This window comes from Balaenoptera musculus, chromosome 1 (genome assembly GCF_009873245.2).
Source record: "Balaenoptera musculus isolate JJ_BM4_2016_0621 chromosome 1, mBalMus1.pri.v3, whole genome shotgun sequence".
In the NCBI taxonomy this organism is placed as follows: domain Eukaryota; kingdom Metazoa; phylum Chordata; class Mammalia; order Artiodactyla; family Balaenopteridae; genus Balaenoptera; species Balaenoptera musculus.
Genome location: NC_045785.1, coordinates 87,180,802 through 87,203,108, shown reverse-complemented (window position 1 = coordinate 87,203,108; position 22,307 = coordinate 87,180,802). Strand labels below are relative to the sequence as shown.

The window sequence follows — 22,307 nt, the reverse complement described above, 5'->3', positions numbered from 1 at the left end:
ATTCTCATGGAGGCAACAGATATACATACACAGAAATGGGGAACATGATTTTAAATAGTGACAAATGCTATGAAGAAAATCCTCCATACTCTTTCTCTTGTGCCTTTGCATTTTTCATTTATTCGTTCTTTTATTCAGTAAGTCTAGTAAGTCTTTTGAGTGCTTACTGTGTTTCAGGCAAAGTGCTAACTAAGCTCAGGGCTTACACTCCAGATTTGGCTTCTGTGTCCTCACTGTAGAGAAGGGAACAACTCAAATTAGTATAAACCACACATTGTGGTAAGTGTTCTGGGAGAGGACGACGCAGGTGCTTGGGGAGCGCATAGCAGGGTTACGAATGCTGTCCCTGGATCTAGGACACCTTTTCCCCCCATATCCCCTTTGCCGGGAGCTCGTACTCATCCTTCTGGATCCAACCTAGATGCCTCCTCTTTGAATAACAGTTTCAGATGTATAGTAAGTGCTTAACAAACACAAACATTTGTGTTTTTATTTTTGTTTTATAGTAGTATTGTTTTAAAATTGTACAGTGCTTTCTCATTGACCCAAGAGATAGATTAATATTCTCACAAGTGAGTCCATTCACTTTACTACATGGGCATTGAGATTATATTTAGTAAAAGCAAACAAGTAAGCAAAACCCCTTTATATGTGTGTCAATTATTGCATATATTGTATAAGCAAGGAAAAAAAATGTGTAGAAGAATATACACCTCGCTGTTAGCAGGTAGCAAATGACTGGTTTTAACTTTCTGCATCTTGGGGCTAATAGATATTCATGGAATTGATGAATAAGAACTGCCTAATAATGGCTAAATGGCTTGGCCTATAAGGTAGTGAGCATTCACTGACCCTTGAGGACTGAGCAGATACCATCCTGCTCAGATTATACACCCTTCTGTTTGTGTTTTATTTTAGCTACATTTTGACATCTGGTAAACCTAGATGGTTTCATAAGTGAATTAAAAACCAAGAGAGCATAAATAATCAATTCCTGTCCTGTGTCCAACTTGCTTAATAGATTCTCATGCTATAATTTCCTCTTCTGCAAATTAGGTATAATAGACCTTCTGTAAGGATAACACAATTAGACTGGTTAAAACGCACTTACAATCATAAAGTACCAAAAAGTTCCCTAGTACATATAAGTGCAAACTCAAATTTTTCTTTTGTGACATCCATGTCAACTGATTATGCTACAGAAAAATCTGTGCATTATAAAACACTACAGTGATCCACTTTAAAGTTGAAATTATTTGAAGAAATGTCGTCCTTCTCCCATAACGCTTAAAATTCAATTTTCTTCTGTTCTGGTTCTGGACATTAAGTGGGGATCTGGTGGGGGAAGAGCCAAATCCCAGGCTATTCCTAATATAGAAGCCTTTTCATGAGTTTGCATAGTGGCCAGACTGTGTCTTGGGACCCTTTATAAACATGCTTAAGTCATAGAGCATCTTAGGAATGAACTCAAATTCAAGAGACACTTCAGAGGATTGTAGCCCAAGGTCACAGATTACTACAGGCCTACACAACTTGGATAAGTTAGGGCTGAGCTCTATCTGTGATGGCCTCTGGGGTTGAAGGAGAAGGCAAATGTTTTCCAAAGCCATACAGATTCTGTAGGAGATTTCCCACACAAACCACATATATACTACTTCCTACTTCTTCCTAATAGTAGAGTATAGATGTAGCCTCACTGCTATGTACTATGGTGGCCTTCTTTCCCCTATTTTTAATTTCATTTCTCTTGCATTCACTGATACTTAGCTTATGTCCATTTTCTCTAGGCAAGAAATCAATCAAGAAAGAAACGAAGGTTAAAGGCACCAAAGTGCTTTACCCCTACTTCCCACTGACATCTCTCCTTCTCAAAAGTGCCACCCCCAATAGTTAAGTTGTATATTCTTCATAGTAAGCTTTGTCTTGAGTCAATTTTTTCATCTATAAAATGAAGGTAATGATGATTTCTTACTAATATGGTTATTTTGAGGATTTAATAAGTAAAGTAAAATGCTTAGAACATTGCCTTGAACAGCCATCGTTCATTAAATCATAGCTATAATAATTATTAGCGGTATTAATACTATTCAGTTATCATTTCACATTCATTTTGTTTTAATAAGGATAGGATGTCTTTAGCATTCTGACAGATGTGAAGAAATGCGTAGGTAAGAAGTCAGTAATCAGCCACATAGCTGTGTTACAGAAAATCCCAGAAGCAGCTCAAATTTCACTCCCTGTTTATATGCACGAGTCAAATAAGGAATTACTCTATTAGGTGCGTCACTGGACACCTGAAGTGGTGTGATATTTTTGCCTTGTTACTCATGTGTGAAAAACTCTTTAATATATTCTCTCAGAATGGCAAAAGCACCATTTTCTCTTTCTCATCTCCTCCTATTTCCCTCTCGTGTATACTTATTCTTCTTAACTGAGATTATTTAGCTCTTTCAAGCACAGGCTTAGAATACACAGACATAGCTCTGAAGGTCATAGGCCCAAAATGGAGATAATCCAGCTCTTTTTTTTCCTAGAGTATCGGGACCAGGGATAGATTGCAAAGAGCTAGAACTTGGCTAGGTAGAAGCCTTGTATCACATGAACTGTTTAAATATTCATACAGTGTGTACTGGCAGCTAACAGGGCTGCAAACTTGCCCAGAAAAAAAAAAAAGAAAAGATAATTACTGAATTTCATAGCATTCTAAAATGGCTGCCATGAACTAAAAGCATAAGTGCTGATTTTGGTTTAATCTCTTAGACAAATGTATTTTTTATTCAACTGAGGACAATAGGCAAGTGGTTATACACATTTCTAAGTATTTTTCTGATTATATTATCAGTATCAGATTCTGACATTAATATCATAAAAACTGATTCTACTGTCAAAGCCATCTCTTTTTTTTTTTTAACAAACATTGCCCTTTATTTTTTATTTTTTTTAAATTTTTTATTTCATTTATTTATTTATTTTTGGCTGTGTTGTGTCTCTGTTGCTGCAAGTGGTCTTTCTCTAGTTGTGGCAAGCGGGGGCTACTCTTTGTTGTGGTGCACGGGCTTCTCATTGCGGTGGCTTCTCTTGTTGCAGAGCACGAGCTCTAGGCGCATGGGCTTCAGTAGTTGTGGCACGTGGGCTCAGCAGTTGTGGCTCACGGGCTCTAGAGCGCAGGCTCAGCAGTTGTGGCGCACGGGCTTAGTTGCTCCGCGGCATGTGGGATCTTCCGGGCCAGAGCTTGAACCCGTGTCCCCTGCATTGGCAGGCGGATTCTTAACCACTGCGCCACCGGGGAAGCCCCAAAACCATCTCTTTAATAATTACTTTACTAGTGACTTGAAATAATAACTGACACATTTCCTTCACAGTCAACAGATTCACTTATATAGGAACACATGGTTTAAGTTATGAGCAATTGAGCTGTAGAATGAATCAGATTGGGGGAAAGACTGGGTTTTTTGAGCATTGTGGCTCACAACTTGAAGACATGGAATTCTGTGCCGTCAGCTGACACTTAACTGTTCTTCTTAGCATATGTGAAGATGCCAAAAATATAGGTGTTTACTAATTGTTTTGTTTTGGCTTTAGCTGACACATTTCCCCCATCAGAGTTAAATTTTTTTTATTGTCCTAATGCTGGTTGATAAAATTTGGTTAAAACAAAGTAATTTCACAGTTTCAGGTAACAGCATAAAAGCAAACCTTGGCACTGTATTGAACTCTAAATTCTTTTTTCAAAGTAGTATCTGTTTAGTGGAAATCCACTCCATTTTGTTTTTTATAGCTATACTCACAAGTTCTAATTTTTATAAAGTGTGCATCCTCTCCATATGGTATACAAAAATGTAAATATTAAAAACATTCATTCATCAGTTTTCCCCTTCTAATAGTATTGATCTAAAATGTAAATTCAGATGAAACAAGAATAAGTACATTAAAAGTTTAAAAAAGGTCACTTGGAATGTCTGCACTGTAATTACTATTACATAAGAATTGACCATTAGTCAATATAAGGTAAGTAAAATTAACTAATCACTACTTTTAAACTCTACTTTTAAGAAACTTCTTCCAAAAAATTCATAAACTTCAGTTAATTATTTGAACTATATAGGCATATCTATGTCAATAAATATATATATGTACAGACACATATATGAGGTGTATATCAAGGAAATACGTTCATGGAAAGTCATGTTTTTCATTTACTATTTCAGATGTACATTACCAACACAATCAAAGCCAAAGGAACAAGACTTGCTAAGCCCGTCCTATGCCTGGGCTTAATGTGTTTGGCCTTTCTTACTGGGCTCAACAGAGTAGCAGAATATCGAAATCATTGGTCCGATGTGATAGCAGGCTTTCTGGTTGGAATATCTATAGCAGTATTTCTGGTAAGTACAAATTTCTTTAAATATAATTTGTTTCTTAATTAACGTGTATAACCACCTATTAGAAAATACAGTTGTGAATCACTGGGTTTAGTTGTCAAAAGGTGGTATAGCAAATAGAAATATATATGTTTTAAGTCATTCGTTTCTTCCTGCTCCCTCATTTATTCTGCCTAAGGTCAGGTTTGGGGTTGAAGAAAACGCATTGGGTTGGCCAAAATGTTCGTTCGGGTTTTTCATAACATCTTACAGGAAACCTGAATGAACTTTTTGGCCAACCCAATATATTCTACATTTAAAGGTGAACAAAATATTTTCATGTAAAAGGGAACAGGGCTAAAAACACTCATGCCTCCCCAGATGGTTTTTAAAACTGGGTTGTTTGAATATTTTAAAAGTTTCCTCATGGCACTTTGCATCCTGGAGTATGTAGACCATCCCAAAGTGCCCTGGTGCCTCGGCACCGTACTCTCAGTGAGCCGCCAAGTCTCAGCACCTGATAACAGGTGAACCTCACTTGTGAGATGAACCGGTTCCCTGCAGTGACTAAAAACCCAGGGATAGTTTCCAAGACAACGTTGTGCAAATCAGATTTTGCCAAGGAATGAAGAGCATACGTAGTGACTTCTCATGAAGTCATCTCTACTCTTATGATAAAATCCCCTTGGAATATTTCTATAGGTTTTAGTTGTTGGAAAATATACTTCAGTCTGGCTGTAGAATTAATCAATCCATTATAAGTATGGATATTCTACCCAGATGGAAAAATGTGTAGACTACTGTATAAATCAAAACATACTTTTGCATTGACACATTATAAGAAACACTTTATTTTAATTTTAATTACATTTAAATTGTTTCTCCAGAGTAATTTTCCTTCTTCAGCTTATTTTCACTAGTTCATAAGCAGTAAGCAAAAACTTATACGAACCTTTCTTCTACCAAAGATTTGGGCACTATCTATGCGCCGGGCATTTTAGGAGGTTATTTCTTCTGGAACTTCCTGTGGTAAAGTGGTGACTATCCCCTGATCCCTCTCTAGACCCTGTGCTGCTTTTCTTGCTGATGTCACTCCCTCTGATGTCCAAAGTCCTGGGGGACTTAGGCTCAACCCCCTCGGTTTCCCAGAGATATCCTGTAGCCTCAGGAAAACGGGGGCCCACCCACACTTGGGCCAAAACCTTTCCCTTGCTGTCACTTATCACAATTGAAACAGGTTAACTTTTTATAAAACAAAACAAAACAAAAAGCATCTTACATAAATCCTAAGAAAATAATCATAGGCAGGGCAAAGAGCATACCAAAAGCCAAAGTTTTAAAACACTGCTGTCAGATGTAACTGCGTGTCAGCTCTACGGGTCCAGAACATCTTTGCTCGCATCTCATCAGGCTTCGTCTTATCCTCCTGTGGCTGTTACCATCTTCCCTTTACTGCCAGTGAACGTCGTGACACCCTGCGTTGCGAAATCTAGAGCCCTCATGTCTTCCCTGTCGCTTCCTTATCTGAGAACCATGTGGTGAATGATGAGTTGGACTACGGATCCCCCTTGGGTTCAAGACCCTCCTACTGCACATATTTAGAACATTCCACAGGCCCCTTCAGACATTCCCACGCACCCAGGAAAAGGACCTTATAAAAAGGTCATGTGAAAATGCTTCAGCCACGTAATGACTAAACAAGCTTTTATACGTTCATTCCCAACTCTTTATGAATGTGAGTGCCTACAGGTGCCAGGCAAGGTGTCAAGAACAGGGGCTGCAAGGAGGCTCAGACAAACATGACCTGTCTTCTGTGGGAATCTGTTTCCGGTGTCAGGCAGTAATAGTCAGGTTATTCCCTCAAACATTCCCTCCCTCTCTTCTTTCATGAAACAAACATTTACTGAGACCCTATTCTAGTCCAGGCACTGTGCTTGGTGCTGGGAATAAATACACGAAGAAGATACAATCCAGGTACTCAAGTAGATCGCAGTCAGGTGGGACAGAATGGACACAAAGAGTTCTATAGAGGGTAAATGTAATGGTAGAGGTACATATACTCAAGAGATCTACCCTGTTGGGATTAGGGACAAATCAGAAAGAGGAGATAATTTATAAACTTGAAAAGTTCGTAAGGCAGGTAGGTCTAGCCTGGGACATAAGGAATGAGGGGCAAAGAGCACAGTGCACAGAGGCAGTATGAAATGCTTCATAAAATAAGTATGTATGAAGCCTCTCCTATAGTCTAGGTCCAAGGCGCCATGTGCATATGAGAGAACATGGCACCCGGAAATGGTACCATTCATCCAGCGCGAGTGACGAGAAAGGGGAATGGAAGAGCACACAGGGGAATTCCCTGAATGGCCTTGTGTGTTATGACAATAACTTAGACCTTTGTTTAAAAACGTAGGTGATTTGGGAGCCTCTGTCAGGGTCCAAGTGAGTTGAAACAGAGAAAAACAGCCTGGTTGAATCTGAATCCCAGCTTCTTTATCTACTCAGTTTGTGCCGTTAAGCAACCCTCAGTTTCTTCCTCTTTAAAGGAGGCTATAAACAGCCTCCTTAAAGGATTATTGTAAGGATTTATAAAGGTTAAACAAAATGGTGTGTATATTCAGTGCATGGCCACATGGGTGACTGAAATAATTTCAGTAAGTGAGAGTTTGTTTCCTGTCAGTCCTTTTACTTCCTGATAAGATTTGTGCTTTGGGGAAAATATGTTTTCTGGAAAATAAAACTCCAGGTGAAGATAGAGGAGACAAGTTATGCAGAACCAGGGAAATAAGATGGCACAAATCGGGCCTCTGAGGGCAGAGAGAGGGGAGGCTATCGGGAGGTATTTGGGAGGTGGAATGTTTTGGAGCTTGATGGAACATTGGAGACGATGAGGGTGAAGCAGGCAGCAATCTATGATGATTCTCGGATTTCTCATTTGGGCAACTAACTAGAATATTTATTTCAAGCAGTGACTACCTCTCTGGCTTACAATATGCTGGGGTGTTTCCAGTGATCCTGCAGTGTGTGCAGATCAGTAAAATGATTCCAAAATAAAATTAACACTAACCTACTCCAAGCCTCTGCGTGTCAGTTGAAGGCATTCACATCCCCCATCACACACACCTGGTGTCTAGCGTTTGCCTTTGACTCACTCTCCTCCTTCACCCCCACACCCAGTGGTTGATCTAGTTCCAGTTCGTTTCCACTACAGAGTCTTTCTCCCATGTCGTATTTCTGTACTGTTCTGACCATAACCTCTCGATTTTAGAGATCAAAACTTCTTTCCTCTATTATTATGTCAACGGTTTCCTAGCTGCCTGCTCACTTCAGACTCTCCTCCAAATACCTCACATTCTGCTTCATACACATGATACCATAATTCATTGCCAATAACAAAGCAAAACAAACAAACAAAACCCTCTTTCCTGCTGCATTAAATCAGACACTTCCATTGGACTTCTGGGATCCTCCATAGTCTGGCTTCACTCTTCCCGGCCAAGTTTATGTTTCCCTCATTACAGTGGAACTCCTGCACTTGGAATCCAGTCAGTTTTCTTCCTCTCTTACACAGATAGGCTCTATCCGGCCTGTACGTTGCCTCAGCTGGAACACCCACTCCTCTGTACAGTTTAGAGAGCAAAACAGGAGTGCGAGTCAGACAAACCTAGGTTGAATCCTTCTGTTGCCACTTTTTTTTTTGACACTTTTGCTGGATGTGTGACATCATACAAGTCACTTAGCCCCTCATCATCCCTAAAATAGTGAGGCCTCCCCTGAACTGTATTTAAAGTGAATACCCCTCCCCAAGGACTCCTTTTCTCATTTCCTATTCACTTTTCTCCACTGCGTAATTCAACTTTTAATATACCACATATAATATTTTTGCTTTTGTTTTTTGCTATCAAACCCACTGGAATGTAAGCCACTCACAGAGAAGGTGTTTATTTGTTTTCGTCACTGTGTATTCTCAGTACTGGGTCTGGTACATAGGAGGTTCTCAGGAAATATTTAATGAATGAATGAATGAACTGTTTTATTTACTTCCCAGAGCTCTTTTGAGGATTAAGGGAAATCACATATATAATAAAGGCTGTCGAGTATGTGGTACAGAGAAGGCTTTAGGTATCATGGTCTTCACCTTTGATGACTGTATTCAAATCCTTTATGCACTTGAGATTTTTCTTAGACAAATCCCAGCTTCCCCAGGAAGTGTCCCTGATTACATGGTTCTCCCATTTTTCCTGAATTTCCACTGCACTTGAAGTCAGTTCTGTTACAATCTAACAAGTAATTACCTTCTGTAGTAAATTTATTATTCTTATCTCATGTGCCTTTTCTTCAAAGTTAGAGAACACAATCCCCAAGCTTAGGAAAATACAAAGCAAGTACTAGTTGAACAATAGCTGTAGATTGACTAATATTGTTTTATAAAAATGTGTGCCTCAAAGCACTTACAACAAAGATGCATATTAGTGTCCAGCAGAAAAGTTCAAGTTTACTGAGCCAAAGCAAAAGCTTGTCGGGTTGACATATGTAATATCATAATAATCATAATAGGAATTATTTGAATACTCTTTACTATATTAACTCAATTAATCCTCATAACAGCATGTTGAGATGTAGTTATTATTGTCCTCATTTTTCAGATAAGAGAAACAGGTCTCGTTATATTAAGTAACTTGCCTGGGCTCACAAAGTTCGAAATGAAAGAGCCCAGGATTAAGCCCCAGGCCTGTTTGACCCCAAAGCCCATGCACATAGCCCCATACAACAGAGATGTTTTATTTGCCACAAGGAAGAGGGAAAATGATCACAGATGAATCAGATTAATTTATTATCACTACCGGAAAAAGGAAACAAAAATCTATGTGTAATGGTGACTTAGGAGTGTCATTTTTTGGAAGAGAGGGTAGAATTACACTCACGGAAACCACTAATGTAAAAATAGAATGTTTCAAAAGAAAATCACTTTAAATTATACAGGAACGTTAGAAAATTTGAGAATTTTTAGGCTGGATACATACATGCTCATTCATTAATCTGTTCATTCACGGTGGCACTGAGAATACAATAGTGATGAAAAATAAAACCGTGTCTGCTACCATGGAGCTGATAACCTTGAAAGAGAATCACATCAACCAAAATACTATGCTAACAGATGTATAATTTCATATAGAGATAGGTGCTTGGCTGAAAAGAATCACAGGTCCTTGCCAACAAGCAAACAAACAAAAACAGCCTGGGGTCAAGGAAGACTAGTAAGGAAGTGGAGGGGAGATGGCGATACCACAGATGAGTAAGATATGGTGCCCAAAGACAGTGGAGATGAGTATTCCAAGCAAAAGGTAGTGAAAGGGAGCAGAAGGTGTTTGGATAACCAAGAAGGAAGGTTGAAAGGTGGGCTAGAGTTTACACTTTAAGAGAAATGAGAAGCGAAGCCACAAAGTGGTTTTAGAAGGTTGACATGATACAATTTGCATTTTAGAAAGACCATTCTCACTTCTTTGTAGAAAGGGATCAGAGGAAGCCAAGATTGGATTTAGGGAGACTTTAGAAAGCCATGCAGGAATTCAGGCAAGTGGTGGTGATTGCTTAGTCAATGGAGTCGGTGTCGGAGATAGAACAAAGCAGATATAAGAAATCAAAATCTTTAGGAAGGAAAATTGAGCAAATTGAGTGACTGGTTGAGTATAGGAGGTGTCCAAGTTGTCAGCCTCGTGCAACTGCATTAGGGGAACAGGAATGTGAGTGGTATTGCCTTTCCCTGAGAGAGTCCAGAAAAAGATCAAGTTTTGGAGTAGGGCCAGGAGATGGGCGCATCTTGGGTTTTATTTTGAACATTTGTTGCATTTTTCATACCTTTGCCAACCAAAGAAATGGAGCTAACTTGCTAATCTATTGCAACCTCTTCACTTTCAAATTGAGAAGACTGAGACCTAGAGGACTGTTCAAGAACTTACAGACTCAGGATCAAAAAAACAGGTCAATTGCTTTTCTTTGACTATTTTTCTAATAGGATATCAGTTTCATACTTGTGAACGTTACAAGACTTACTAAATATTTGAATATGAGTCTAGGGAAGATTTGGTAATTTCCTTCCTTATGATTTAAATAATAACAGTAATGAAGAGTAATCATTATGCTAATAAATGCTTTAATGAATATCTACTCTGTGTTAGGCAATTAAATATTTCACATGTGAATTCTTAGCTGCTTCAATGGGGTGTTGTCCTGACCCTCAATTAAGGCAAAGAGATAACTGATAATACCTTTCAAAGAGTTTTCCAAACCTAAATAGCATAAAAAGCAATTATACTAATTTCAGTAGCCCATATTAACTCTAGATGAATCTTTCTTCATCTGATGACTTCCTTTTGTCTATGTACATAGTTATTTTAGCAAATTTTAATTCAGAAGAATTTGTAGCAATGTTTTTCATCTGCCGATTTTCCATTAATTTATAATATTAATGAAAAGGGAAATGTGAGTGTGTGTGTATATATTTTATGAAATGGGTATGAAGCTGCTGTTTGTTATGTTGTTGTTGGCTAAAATTCTTGATTATATTCTTTGTGCTCTTGGCAGTAGTCAGTTGGCAAACTACAGCCCATAGGCAAAATTTGGTCTGCTGCTTATTTTTTCTTAAACTTTTTATTTTATATTGGAGTATAGTTGATTAACAATGTTGTGATAGTTTCAGGTGTACAGCAAAGTGATTCAGTTATACATATGCATGTATCTATTCTTTTTCAAATTCTTTTCCCAATTAGGTTGTTACAGATTATTGAGCAGAGTTCCCTGTGCTATACAGTAGGTCCTTGTTGGTTATCCATTTTAAATACAGCAGTGTGATAAGTTGTATTGGGACACTGATATGCCTATTCCTATATGAATTGCCTCTGGCTGCTTTCACACCAAAATGGCAGAGCTGAGTACTTGCTGCAGAGATTGTATGCCTGCAAAATCAAAAACATATACTCTCTGCCCATTACAGACAAAACACTATCTATTAGTCCTTTGCAGGGTCAACATTTGATAGAAGGATTATCAAGTACCCATCTCTAAGCCTTTGCCATCCCTTACTTTAAACATCTTGATGGTAGTGATGAAGCTGAGGTATCAAATTATCAGGCTTTGATCTATGCTTCTGATCTGTAATTATTCAAGGAAGTGGAAGGATAATAAGTATATAGCAATTTGCAAGGAAATTTTTTTTCTGAGATAAAGTCTCAGAGTATGTGTTATTTTGAAGATTTGAAAATTTTATTTAAAAACTGGAGAGTAACCAAGATCTAATTGGCCTTTGAAAATATTCAGCAATGAGCCCTACCAAAGGAAAGGCTTTCCAATGGAGGATTTGTGAAAAATATACAGTGTAAATTTATATTTGTATATTAAGCATTTATTTTTTTAAATGAATGTTGGGTTATAAAATGCAAGTAAGTTCTATATTTTGGTTTGATAATAGAATATAAAACCCAGAAAAAGAAGGCTCAAGAATAGCTTACCCATTAGTTCAATATAAGCAAATAAGAGCAAATAATTTTCCTTTATTGTTTAAATCACTATTTCTTAAAGTTTGACTCACTTGCATCAGAAGCTTCAGGAATGCCTTTTAAAAGTGGCAACTCCTAGGCCTTATCCTTCATCTGTGAAATCAGAATTTTTAGGGGAGGGCTTAGGAATGTGCATTTTTAGAAGTGCCATTTTATGCACACTAGAATATGAGAACTTCTGGTTTAATTCATATTCTGTCACTTATGGGATATAATCAATTGAAACAAGGGCCAGTTTCCTTTATGTAGAAGGTCTTCTATTTCAGTGGTAGCAGTAGTAAGCTATTGTTGAAATGCCAAATATATGTGGGATACAATAATAGACAATAGATTAGGTTAATTAAAGGATGCTACTAAATTAGAAAGTGCCAATTGTAGAAGGTTTATTATGAATGTAATGATCTTAAAGCAATGGGAAATAATTAGCATTTAAATTAAGTTGTAGGTTAGCCACAATAAGGAAAGGTTAGCTTGCTATGAACTTTTATAGGGTTATGATCTTATTTTTGGATTGATTTGAGCATTGACTATAACCTAATTTAATGAAAATTTTGGAATAATAAAATCATCATTATTAACTGAGCTACGTATTAATTGATGAGTGTTCTTGAACATGCTTGCGCTGGATTAACCATTATAATTTACACAAGATAAATCTGGATGTAAAGTTATAGACATGTAATATTTAAGTAATTCCAATACTTTATTACTGTGATTAGATATATCAGGCTATTCACAAGGGTCATAGCTATAAGGAGCATGGCTTTGCTTTAACTGTATTTTTTCCCAAAATTTTAGGTCGTGTGTGTGGTAAATAATTTCAAAGGAAGACAACCAGAAAATGAGCATATACACACAGATAATCTGGCACAGATGCCAATGATCAGCATTCCTCGAGTAGAAAGTCCTTTGGAAAAGGTAACATCTGTACAGGTGATTCATAATTTAAATTCTAAATGTGATTGTTAGAGCAAATGAATAATTACTCTTGAGAGTTCCTACACAGTCATTTTTGATTTACTAAAACAAGCTCAGAGTCTAATGTGGTATTTAGCAAGAATTTAGTCACTGAATACAACATCTTAGAAAAATGCATATCACGTGGAAAACATTTCTTCAAATCCCTCACGCTAAAAGCTTAGTCTGTACATGGGATGCGTTCTGTAATTTGCCATAGCTTCAAGATAGGAATGTTATACAGTGGTCCCCACACATGGGCAAAATAATAAGATAGTTTTACTTGAGAATATAAGCATTTTTTCATAGCATATATTCCATTTCTTCCATGCCTCACTTATATGAGAAACTGCTTAATGTAACAACTGGCACATAATCAGGACTCAGTAAATATTTGTTGAACCTCAGTGTATAAAGTTCTGGCAGCAGGGAATCACCAGTCATGCTCTCCTGCTCAGGGGGGCACTGGGGGTCGGGTTGGGCTGAAGGGAGCCTGACTAGGTAGCACTTTGAATGGCAGGTCAAGGCCTCATTGAGCATAGCAATGAACAGAGAAGCCAGGTAGATAACAATAACTTTTCTTGAGACTTTAAATGACTGCTCAGAGGGTTACTAATGGCTTCTCCTCAGCCCCGTCCACATCCAGAGTTTGATCAATATCTTAGATGAAGAGTTCAGTTACATGCTAATTGGCGGTTTAGATGGTCTGAGTCTGTGAGGGATAATTAATACATTGGATGAAAGAATAAAAATTCTTGGAAGAGTACAATAAAGATACAACTAACAATTAACTAGAAATAAAGGAAGTGTTTTGTATTTGGACTTGTTAAAAAAGTTCCTGTACGGTGGGGTATGTCTAGGTTAAGTGCACAAATGAAAAAGGCTCAGGGAGTATAGTAGTCTACCATTCAACTTGGGTCAACAGTATGATATGGCTTCCAGAAGTTAATATGGTTTTAAGTCCCACTTAGGGAAAATGATATCCTGAATGAGGGGTTTGATGGTTTGCTTTGCTCAGACCAACTTGGTGTACTGTGTACTGCCCTTGGTGACATGGTTTAAAGGTGAATATTGATAAAATAGAAAAGTTGACAATAAATATTTGTTAAGTGAGCAAATAGATCTGTCTAAGATGGTGAGTGGACTCAAAATCATGGATTATAAGAGACTGGAAGGAACAAAAATGGTTAGTTTATAGGAAAAGAAAACTCAAGAAAGAAGCAATAGCTTCCCATAAATATCTGAAGTACTGTCGTATGGCAGAGGGATGCAATTTGTTCTGTGGGGCCTCAGAGATCACAATTAGGATGAAAGAAATGAAAGTGTAGAAAGATAAATCATGTCTGGTAAGTAGTAACAACTTTCTGAAAGTGGAATTCCCACCTTAAAAGCAATGAAATTTCTTTTTACTATAGGGATTCAAGAATAGCTAAATAATCACTTATCCATGATACTGCGGAAGGAATTCAAGCATTTAGATGAGGATAGAGACACTAGATGATGATGATGATGATGATGATGATGATGGTAATAAAATAGCAATGACCATTTAGTGATCATTCAGAACGTGTCAAATACTATGCTGATTGCTTCCACAAAAATACTTCTGTGCTCTACAAGTAGAATTTTGTTCTTTACAACACTTTTTAAAGCTGAGTATTATTAGTGGCAAAGACTGCTAATAGTTGACCAGTATTCCTTCTCCACTTCTTCCTTTTAGTTACTGAAATTTCCCACTCCAATTTTAGCTACACTCACAGCTGCCCAGCTGTAGTCTTTTTCCCAGCTTCCCTTGCTGTTAGGTGTGACCATGCAACCAAGTTTAGGCCAATACAATGTGAGCAGAAGGGTAGGTGCAACAACCGCTGGGTCATCTCTTTGAAAACTCTTGTCCTGGACATTCTGTACTCCTTCTCGCCAAATGGAAAAGGTAAATGACTGGAATAGTATTTAATTTTCAAAGATGACTTACCCTCCTTGACAGCCTAGGTTCTGGATGAGCTCATGGAGCAGTCCACATACATACCCTAGATGGTTCTGAAAAACAAATAAATTCCTTTTCTCTTTGAGTCATTGGATTGTTTTCATCTTTTTTCTACAGTGGTTTAGTTGATGCCCTCTTATAATAAATTTCCTCATTATACAGTTAAGAAAACTGAACTTACAAGTAGTTAAGCAGTTTGCAAATGTCCATATCATTGATAAACAGCAAAGAAAAATTATACAATGTAGTCATCCAAGACACATGCCTATGTGATAAAATATATGTTTAAGTGACTAATACGTATAAAATTCAATCTTGTTTAATTTTAAATTAAATATAGAAAACAGTAGAATTTAGGAAGAGATCTTAAACATACTTTGAAGAAAATGGTCAGGGTAAAAAATAGTCTTTATTTTATATACCTCTCAATATATTAACTTGAACAAAAATCACAGCCTTCTGCTTTTTAACATATTTATTTGCATAACGGTTCTTTAGTGGTCTACTAGCATTGCCAGATATTCTTATATACCATTACATCATTATGTATATTAAGTTATTAAAATATTTCTGTTCTTGATTTTATGCAAATTCATTTTTATTTATAGTGACTTTTAAGATGCTAGATGGTGAAAACAAAAATATTCTATTAGAATCCATAGATTGCAATAGATCCGTGTTTGTTAACTTCTTTCTTTCATTAATATTTTTGTTTATGACAAATTCATGTGCCTTGTCTTCACTCTGGTAGTTAGGCAATAAAGATGATTGGAATCTACTTTGATTCTCCCCTTCACACACCTAGCACATTTACGCTCACCCCGCTGAGCTCCAACTTCCCTCTCCGCTCTCTCCATCCCTGTCTGCAAGGCAGAACGCTGTCTGCACAGTTTGTGGTCTGCTGCCCTCACTCACATAGACCACAGGAAGAGCACGAGTCTCAGAAGCTTCCCCCAGGAGCTCTGCGGGTGAGAGGACATGTATTTGAGCTCATCAGCCAGAAAGGGAGGAAGACCATCACTTCAGGGAAGCCCACAGTAGCTTTCTCTTCTTTCTGTGATTGCTAAGGGATGTTTGGAATAAATATATTGCTTTTCATCATAGTTCACAGTGGGAAACAAGTGAATGCAAATCGCTCCCTAGTAAGTTGATCTTAATACTTGATAGGTGCAGAATGACATTAGACCCTTAAAGCTGGCCCTCTGAGGAGAGAAAGGAGGCCCAGTGTTAAAGTGTGGTCCACAGGCATGGCCTAGTGTTTTAGCATTCTTATGCCAAACTATCATTTTCTGGTTGTCAGTTTTACATGGAGAAGGCAAAGGGTTTCTTTTGGAAGTTATGTACTTATATAACCTCTTATGTTCAAAGTACATGTTTGATAAATGGTACACTACAGAGTAATTACAGCACGCAAATGTTCTTGCTTATAAAATGCCAGCAATTTATCCCTTAATTATAGGGAGTTTGTCATATAGTTAATTACCACAGTTTGAGGAAAAGTCATGATTTTTCTGAAGGCTAAATAAATCTGAACATTCATTACATTTGGTTTTATGAAAAGAATTAATCATCTGTGGAAAGTAGCCCATCATATCTCAATGTCCACTTATTTAAGTTACCAGTAACTTTATTACAGCCATTTGTAATATCAAATCATGAAAGATCTAAATGTATATCTGTAGTGAATTATTAAATCAGTTGTGATACATTCCTACAATGTGATACATTCCTACAGTGGGATCCAGTACATTATAGTGTGGTACTTCTGCTTACAGTTTCTAGAGGTAGACCAGCTGGTAATTATGGACAATTTGGATCTTGGGCAGCTTACCTAAATGCTCTGTGACTCAGTTTTCTCCTTCATAGAATGATTCATAGAATGATAGTTGTAAGAGTTCAATAAGATAATAGTCAAGCATTTTAGAGCAGTGTCTTGCACCTCTGAAGCCCTTAATCATTACGAATTATAATTATTATTACTATTCAACAGTTAAAATGGATGAAGTAAATCAAGATGTGGAAAGTTTTCTAGTATGTTGTAAAATTTTTGTAAGTTGATATATATAAGATGTGTCTGTGTATGATGAAGCCAGTTGTGCAAAACACCACACAAGATATTTCTCTCTAGTAGGAAAGAAAAGAGCATATAGATGAGAGAGAGAAGGGGGAAGGGTACCTACAGACACTAGTCTGAGAGAAACTGACATCGTGGACCTGATTCTCTCTCTGCTGTCTCTGTCTTCCTCCCTTGTCTCCCCTCCCTCCCTTCCTTCCTTTCTTCCTTTTCTCTCTCATTTTCTCTTTATCTTCCTGTAATGAGGCTATATTCATGAAAAATTGTGTAACTAAAGTAATTATAGTGTTTCAAAATTATTCAGTTTTCTTCAGCTGCTGTCTGAGGAGGTCTTGGTTATGCTTCCTCATATTGACTGTTGATATGTTCTGATTGAGCCAAATCCCTTGGAAAAATTCCCCTGGAATAATTTAAGTTCCTGTGCCCCTTCCTTATGACTCCCACAAACCTTTTGAGAGTGTTTGGTTTATTTTTCTCTGACAAATTGGGCACGGAGACCTTGGTTGTAGCTCGCATGCCTTTATGCATCATGCCCAGGGTCCAGCTGTCCTTGACACACCTGCAGTCATCTCCATTTCAGGTCCTGTCTGTCCTGGGGCCCTGACACAAGCTGTGTGTAGGTGCCTCTCATTTGCAGGAGCCACAAAATCCCACCGACCGAAGGCCCCAGAGAGCCAAGTCGCACCACTCCTCCCTTTCAAACTTATCCTTTTCTGGCTCCTGCCTTCAAGGGCCCATGCATCCCAAACAGAATCTTCAGGGGTGCTGGCTTCAGGAGGTCTCCAAAAACACAAAGACACCATTAATTACTCTCGGGAGTCCAAAAACCAAAAGTCTGCCTCTCCTTCTAGGAAATGAAGATGGAACCACTTACATGTTCATTAGCTTTACTCTCCTATATTAGCAACAGTAAAGTAAGAGTTAATATCTTAATAGCTGTGTCACAGAGAGAAAACAAGATAGAGTAAAATTATAGGCATTTCTACTAGATATAGTGTAAATAGATCTAGTTTGATGGATGTCACCAAAAGACAATTAAAATTTTTCTTTGCCAGTAAAGAAGTTCAATGTTGCAGAAGTGGCTAAAATCCTATATGATCGCAGTAATACCTCCAAAATTTCAAAGAGTGAGGACAAGAGATAGGAGCGACCTTTAAGAGAATGAGAAGACTTATTTAGAGCACAATTCAGCACCTTGGACCAACACCATGTTGAAGCAGGGTTAGCAGATAAGCAAGTACACACCAAAAGAAAGCCTTCAGGCAAGAAGCTTTCCTCTGATCAGGCTTCTCATTAATATGGGCGCGTGCCAGATGAAAGAACCCTTTCCTGAACTGAATGGGTACAATAAAATGGGTAAAAAACTAAAAATAAATAAGCTGCCTCCAAGGACTATGCCATCTTCCTGTAGTAGAGTTTAAGCTGAACAGAATAGCAGTCCTGATATTTCAGCAACCATAGCAATAGTTTCATTATAGCTTCTATATAGTTTCATATAGAAATAAAGTGACCTTCCTGGAAATGTCCATGGCCTCAGCTTCTTCTCCCACTCCTCTCAGGCTGGTAAATCATCAAAATGATATTATAAAACTACATTCTCCAGCTCTTCGGCTTAAGATCTAGGTGAAGGATTCCCTGACTATTCATGAAAACAGTTAAGGGGTCTTTGAATCTTCTCCCACTCAGTTGAGGAAGATAAACTGAGCTAAATCTATTCTGATTCAAGTATAAATAATCAGGACAATAACTTAAATCCTTTAAACCGATTTCATGACACAGAAGAGAGACATATTTTAAGAGATAGAATACGTTTTTGAGGAAAAAAAAGATTACAAGATAATTAAATTCATTGTAGATAATATCTCCTTTCTACTGTCAAGGAAATTAAAGAAAATATGTGAAATGACAGATGAAAGATAGCTGGCACGATGGCACAATTAGGAAACTAATGTAAGAAAAGAATGTCATGGCAAGATTAAAACCAATACTAGAAACCATAAAGAACAAAATCCACAATGGAGAAAGTGAAATCAGTTATGTTAAGGACAGGTTTCAGAATTTGTAGTAAAAGAACAAGAGAATAAAATTGATCTGAGTAAAAATAATAGATATGAAGGGTATACCACAGAAATGTAACACGTGAATCACTGTAGATGCTAAAGAAGAGGACAAATGAAGCTATAGCGATATTCAGATAAATACTATAAGGAAACTTTCCTTCCAAATAAATATCTGAATCTTTAGGCTCCAAGGGTTAACAGGATACAAGGGAAAATTAAAATATATACCAGAATTTAGATATTTCTCAGTGAAATTTTCAAATTTCAGTACTGAAGAAAGAATTCTATAAATATTGTGGTAGATGGTATTGTTGTTCCCAATTATTAACTACCCTCTTCTATAGGCAGAGTATCCTTCCTGCTCCATTTATTTTGGACTTGATCAATAACATATGAGTGAACCTGATAGATAGCCCATCAACCAGAAACTTGTAAAGCCATCATGAGCTTCTGCCTACCCTGTTGCTCTTGAGCCTTCTTCCAGGAGAAGGCTGTGTTCCAGATACGGGCTGTTCTGACAGCCTGAGTCCCAGAATGGGAAGTCATGGGAAGCAGACCAACACCCAACCTGTAGCTTGGAGCAGATCCATAGAACCTGACCACCAACATGTAGTATGAGGAAGTATATACACACATTTGTTGTTGGAAGCCAACTGAGCTTTTGAGATTATAATACAGTGTACCTACTGAAAACTAATACACACAAAACTAATATACCACCCAAGACTAACAGCATGCTAGCCTCAGACTTCTCCCTCTGTAGCATTAGATGCCAGAATAAAATGGAGTAATGTCTTCCGAGTTTCCATGAAAAAGGTGGTGACATACGAATTCTATTCCCACCCAAAAGGTCATTTAAGTGTTAAGATAATCATAAAGCACCACATGTGTAAGAATTCAGGAACTATATTACTCATGAAAGAAGATATTTACTCATACCAGAAGATATTTACCAGTTAACTGAGCAAAACACCAATATCTAGAGCTCTCAAATTGAGAAAAGTCATATTACGAATGAGTTGGCAGGAAAAATGGAAACCATTTAAATATAGACTTAATTAGAATTGACTGTGGTAAATGCAGTGACAGAAACAGGGCAAAATTATAAAATTCATTTAAAGAGAAGATCTATAACAAAATAAATTAATACAGCAATGACAAAATGAGACAAATCTTAGATAATGCCAATAAAATTGTCAAAGTATGATAATTTGTAGATTTTATAAAGGAGGGACTCGATATTACTGTTCCATTCTTGCATTGCTGACTAGAAAAATTTAGGTTCAAGCGTTTTTAAAAATAAAATTTATCAAGAGTAGTTTAAAACAGTTTAAAAAGGCCAATGACAAAGTGTAAGATATAAACTACACACTTGCCAATGGGTTAATGTCTGTAATATATAAAACATCCTAATTGAAAACTGGGCAAAGTTCATGAATAGGCACATCATTAGAGATCAAATGCAAATGAAAAAGAAGTATATGGAAAAGTACTCTCTGTCATGTTTGATGAAAATTTGTGAAGGGTCTTTTATGCAACACTGTGAAGTTGGTTCTTACCCTGTAAGCAAAGGGGAGCCATGAAGGAGTGTAAGGAAGGAAATGGCGTGTTCAGAACAGAGAATAAATTGAAGGAGAGCAACACTGCAGCAAAACAAAACCAAACAAAAACCAATCTGAGAGGCTGTTGTAAAAATCCAAATAAAAGATAAAGATGACACAGACTAGACCTCAATACAGCCATGTTATGCCATATTGACTGACCAGGCATCATTTGGCAAAGTCTCTTTTGGTTGGGTGCTGGTTCTGATCAGAGGAGTTGTATTACTCCATTCAGGCTGCTATAACAAAATACTATAGCCTAGTGGCTTATAAATAACAGAAATTTATTTCTCACCATCCTGGAGGCTAGGATGTCTAAGATCAAGGCACTGGCAGATTCAGTCTCTGGTGAGGGCTCACTTCCTGATTCATAGATGGCCATCTTCTCCCTGTGTCTTCACATGGCAGCAGGGGTGAGGGAGTTCTCTAGGGTCTTTATAAGAATACTTATCCCATTCATAAAAGACTCCACCCTTATGAGCTAATCACCTCCCAAAAGCCCCATTTCCTGATATCATCATGTTGGGGATTAGGTTTCAACATATGAATTTGGGGGCACACAAGCATTCGGTCTATATGCAGGGGTTATCTAACCATACCAGCGCTTTACAGTGAAGAAGGGCTAACTGCTGACCAGGGTGTCACTAAGAAGACTATCCCTCCACCCCACCCACCTCAAGAAACGTGCTGACCTTTCATCTATGGCGTTTTCCTGTCCTCTCTTCAGACATTTCTCTTGGCCATAACTAACGGAAAAGGAGCACCTTGGCTTCCTTCCTTCCAGGGATCCTCCCGGTTCAAGCTGCATTCATCCCAGAAACAAAACACCAAGTGCTTTTTGTTTTTTGTTCCTCTTGCCCTCTGCTTGTTCTGAGGGCAAGAATGCTGCCATTCAGATTTGCATAGGTAAGCACATACACATGATATATGCTTATGCATTATCAATTTTAATTGATGCCAAACAGCAAATCTAAAGAAAGGGACACTCACTATCTAGCAAGGGAACAAAAATATTTAAAACTAAATGTAAGGATAGATGGGATTTGATAGAAAATGGAATATTTCCAATAAATCTGAGAGGAGTTGATAATCTACATAGTTTTATTAAGGCAAATAGAACAGGCCACTATAGCCACTTATGGCTGGCTCATTTGAGATCGCTTTGAGAACTCACTTAGTGGATAGGGCCAGGTATAGGAAATGCTTTTTGAGAAAAAAAATTTTTTTTCCATCTAAGCCTAAGCATCATTTTTTCTTAGGTTTATGTGAGCTAATCATTTAAACCAAAGGTAATTCCCCCTTGCCAAAAACAAGAAAGGGAAGGTAATGCTAGGAATAATTTACAAGATTACAGTTTTGTACATCGGGTCGGGGACTTTTCACTAACCTGCACTACCCAAGAAGCTTCGTTGTGTGAAAGCATTTCCTGATTAACAGAAGCATCAGCTGAGTGAAAGTGGTAACCAGTGATGACAGCTCGAAAAATCTGGAAATGGCATAAGGAGTGTGTACTAATACAGATAGAAATTACCATGTTTTGTTTAATTCCCATGGCAACTGCAAAGGAAAACTATATGGATAGGAAAATTCTAAGGGAATTCACGGTGACCCAGGAAACCACATGCATTGACATTTACATTGACTGTTTTGCAGGTTATAAAATCACAGAAATCAAGGTGAAGCCTGAGCTGAAATTTAGGCAGAGTGGGGGTGGGGT

At 37.6% G+C, this 22,307-nt stretch overlaps 1 protein-coding gene across 3 annotated transcripts in view; it reads left to right on the top strand.

Annotated features, from left to right (window-relative positions):
- Window positions 1-22,307, top strand: part of PLPPR5 (phospholipid phosphatase related 5) — a 128,027-nt gene that overhangs the window by 94,965 nt on the left and 10,755 nt on the right. For 2 of the 3 annotated variants that reach the window (XM_036867921.1, XM_036867904.1), the window contains 2 exons: window positions 4,209-4,385; window positions 12,713-12,847. In XM_036867921.1, coding sequence (XP_036723816.1) covers window positions 4,209-4,385; window positions 12,713-12,847 — 312 coding nt within the window. The remainder of the gene's footprint in view (window positions 1-4,208; window positions 4,386-12,712; window positions 12,848-22,307) is intronic. The other variant, XM_036867913.1, reaches the window with a different exon arrangement.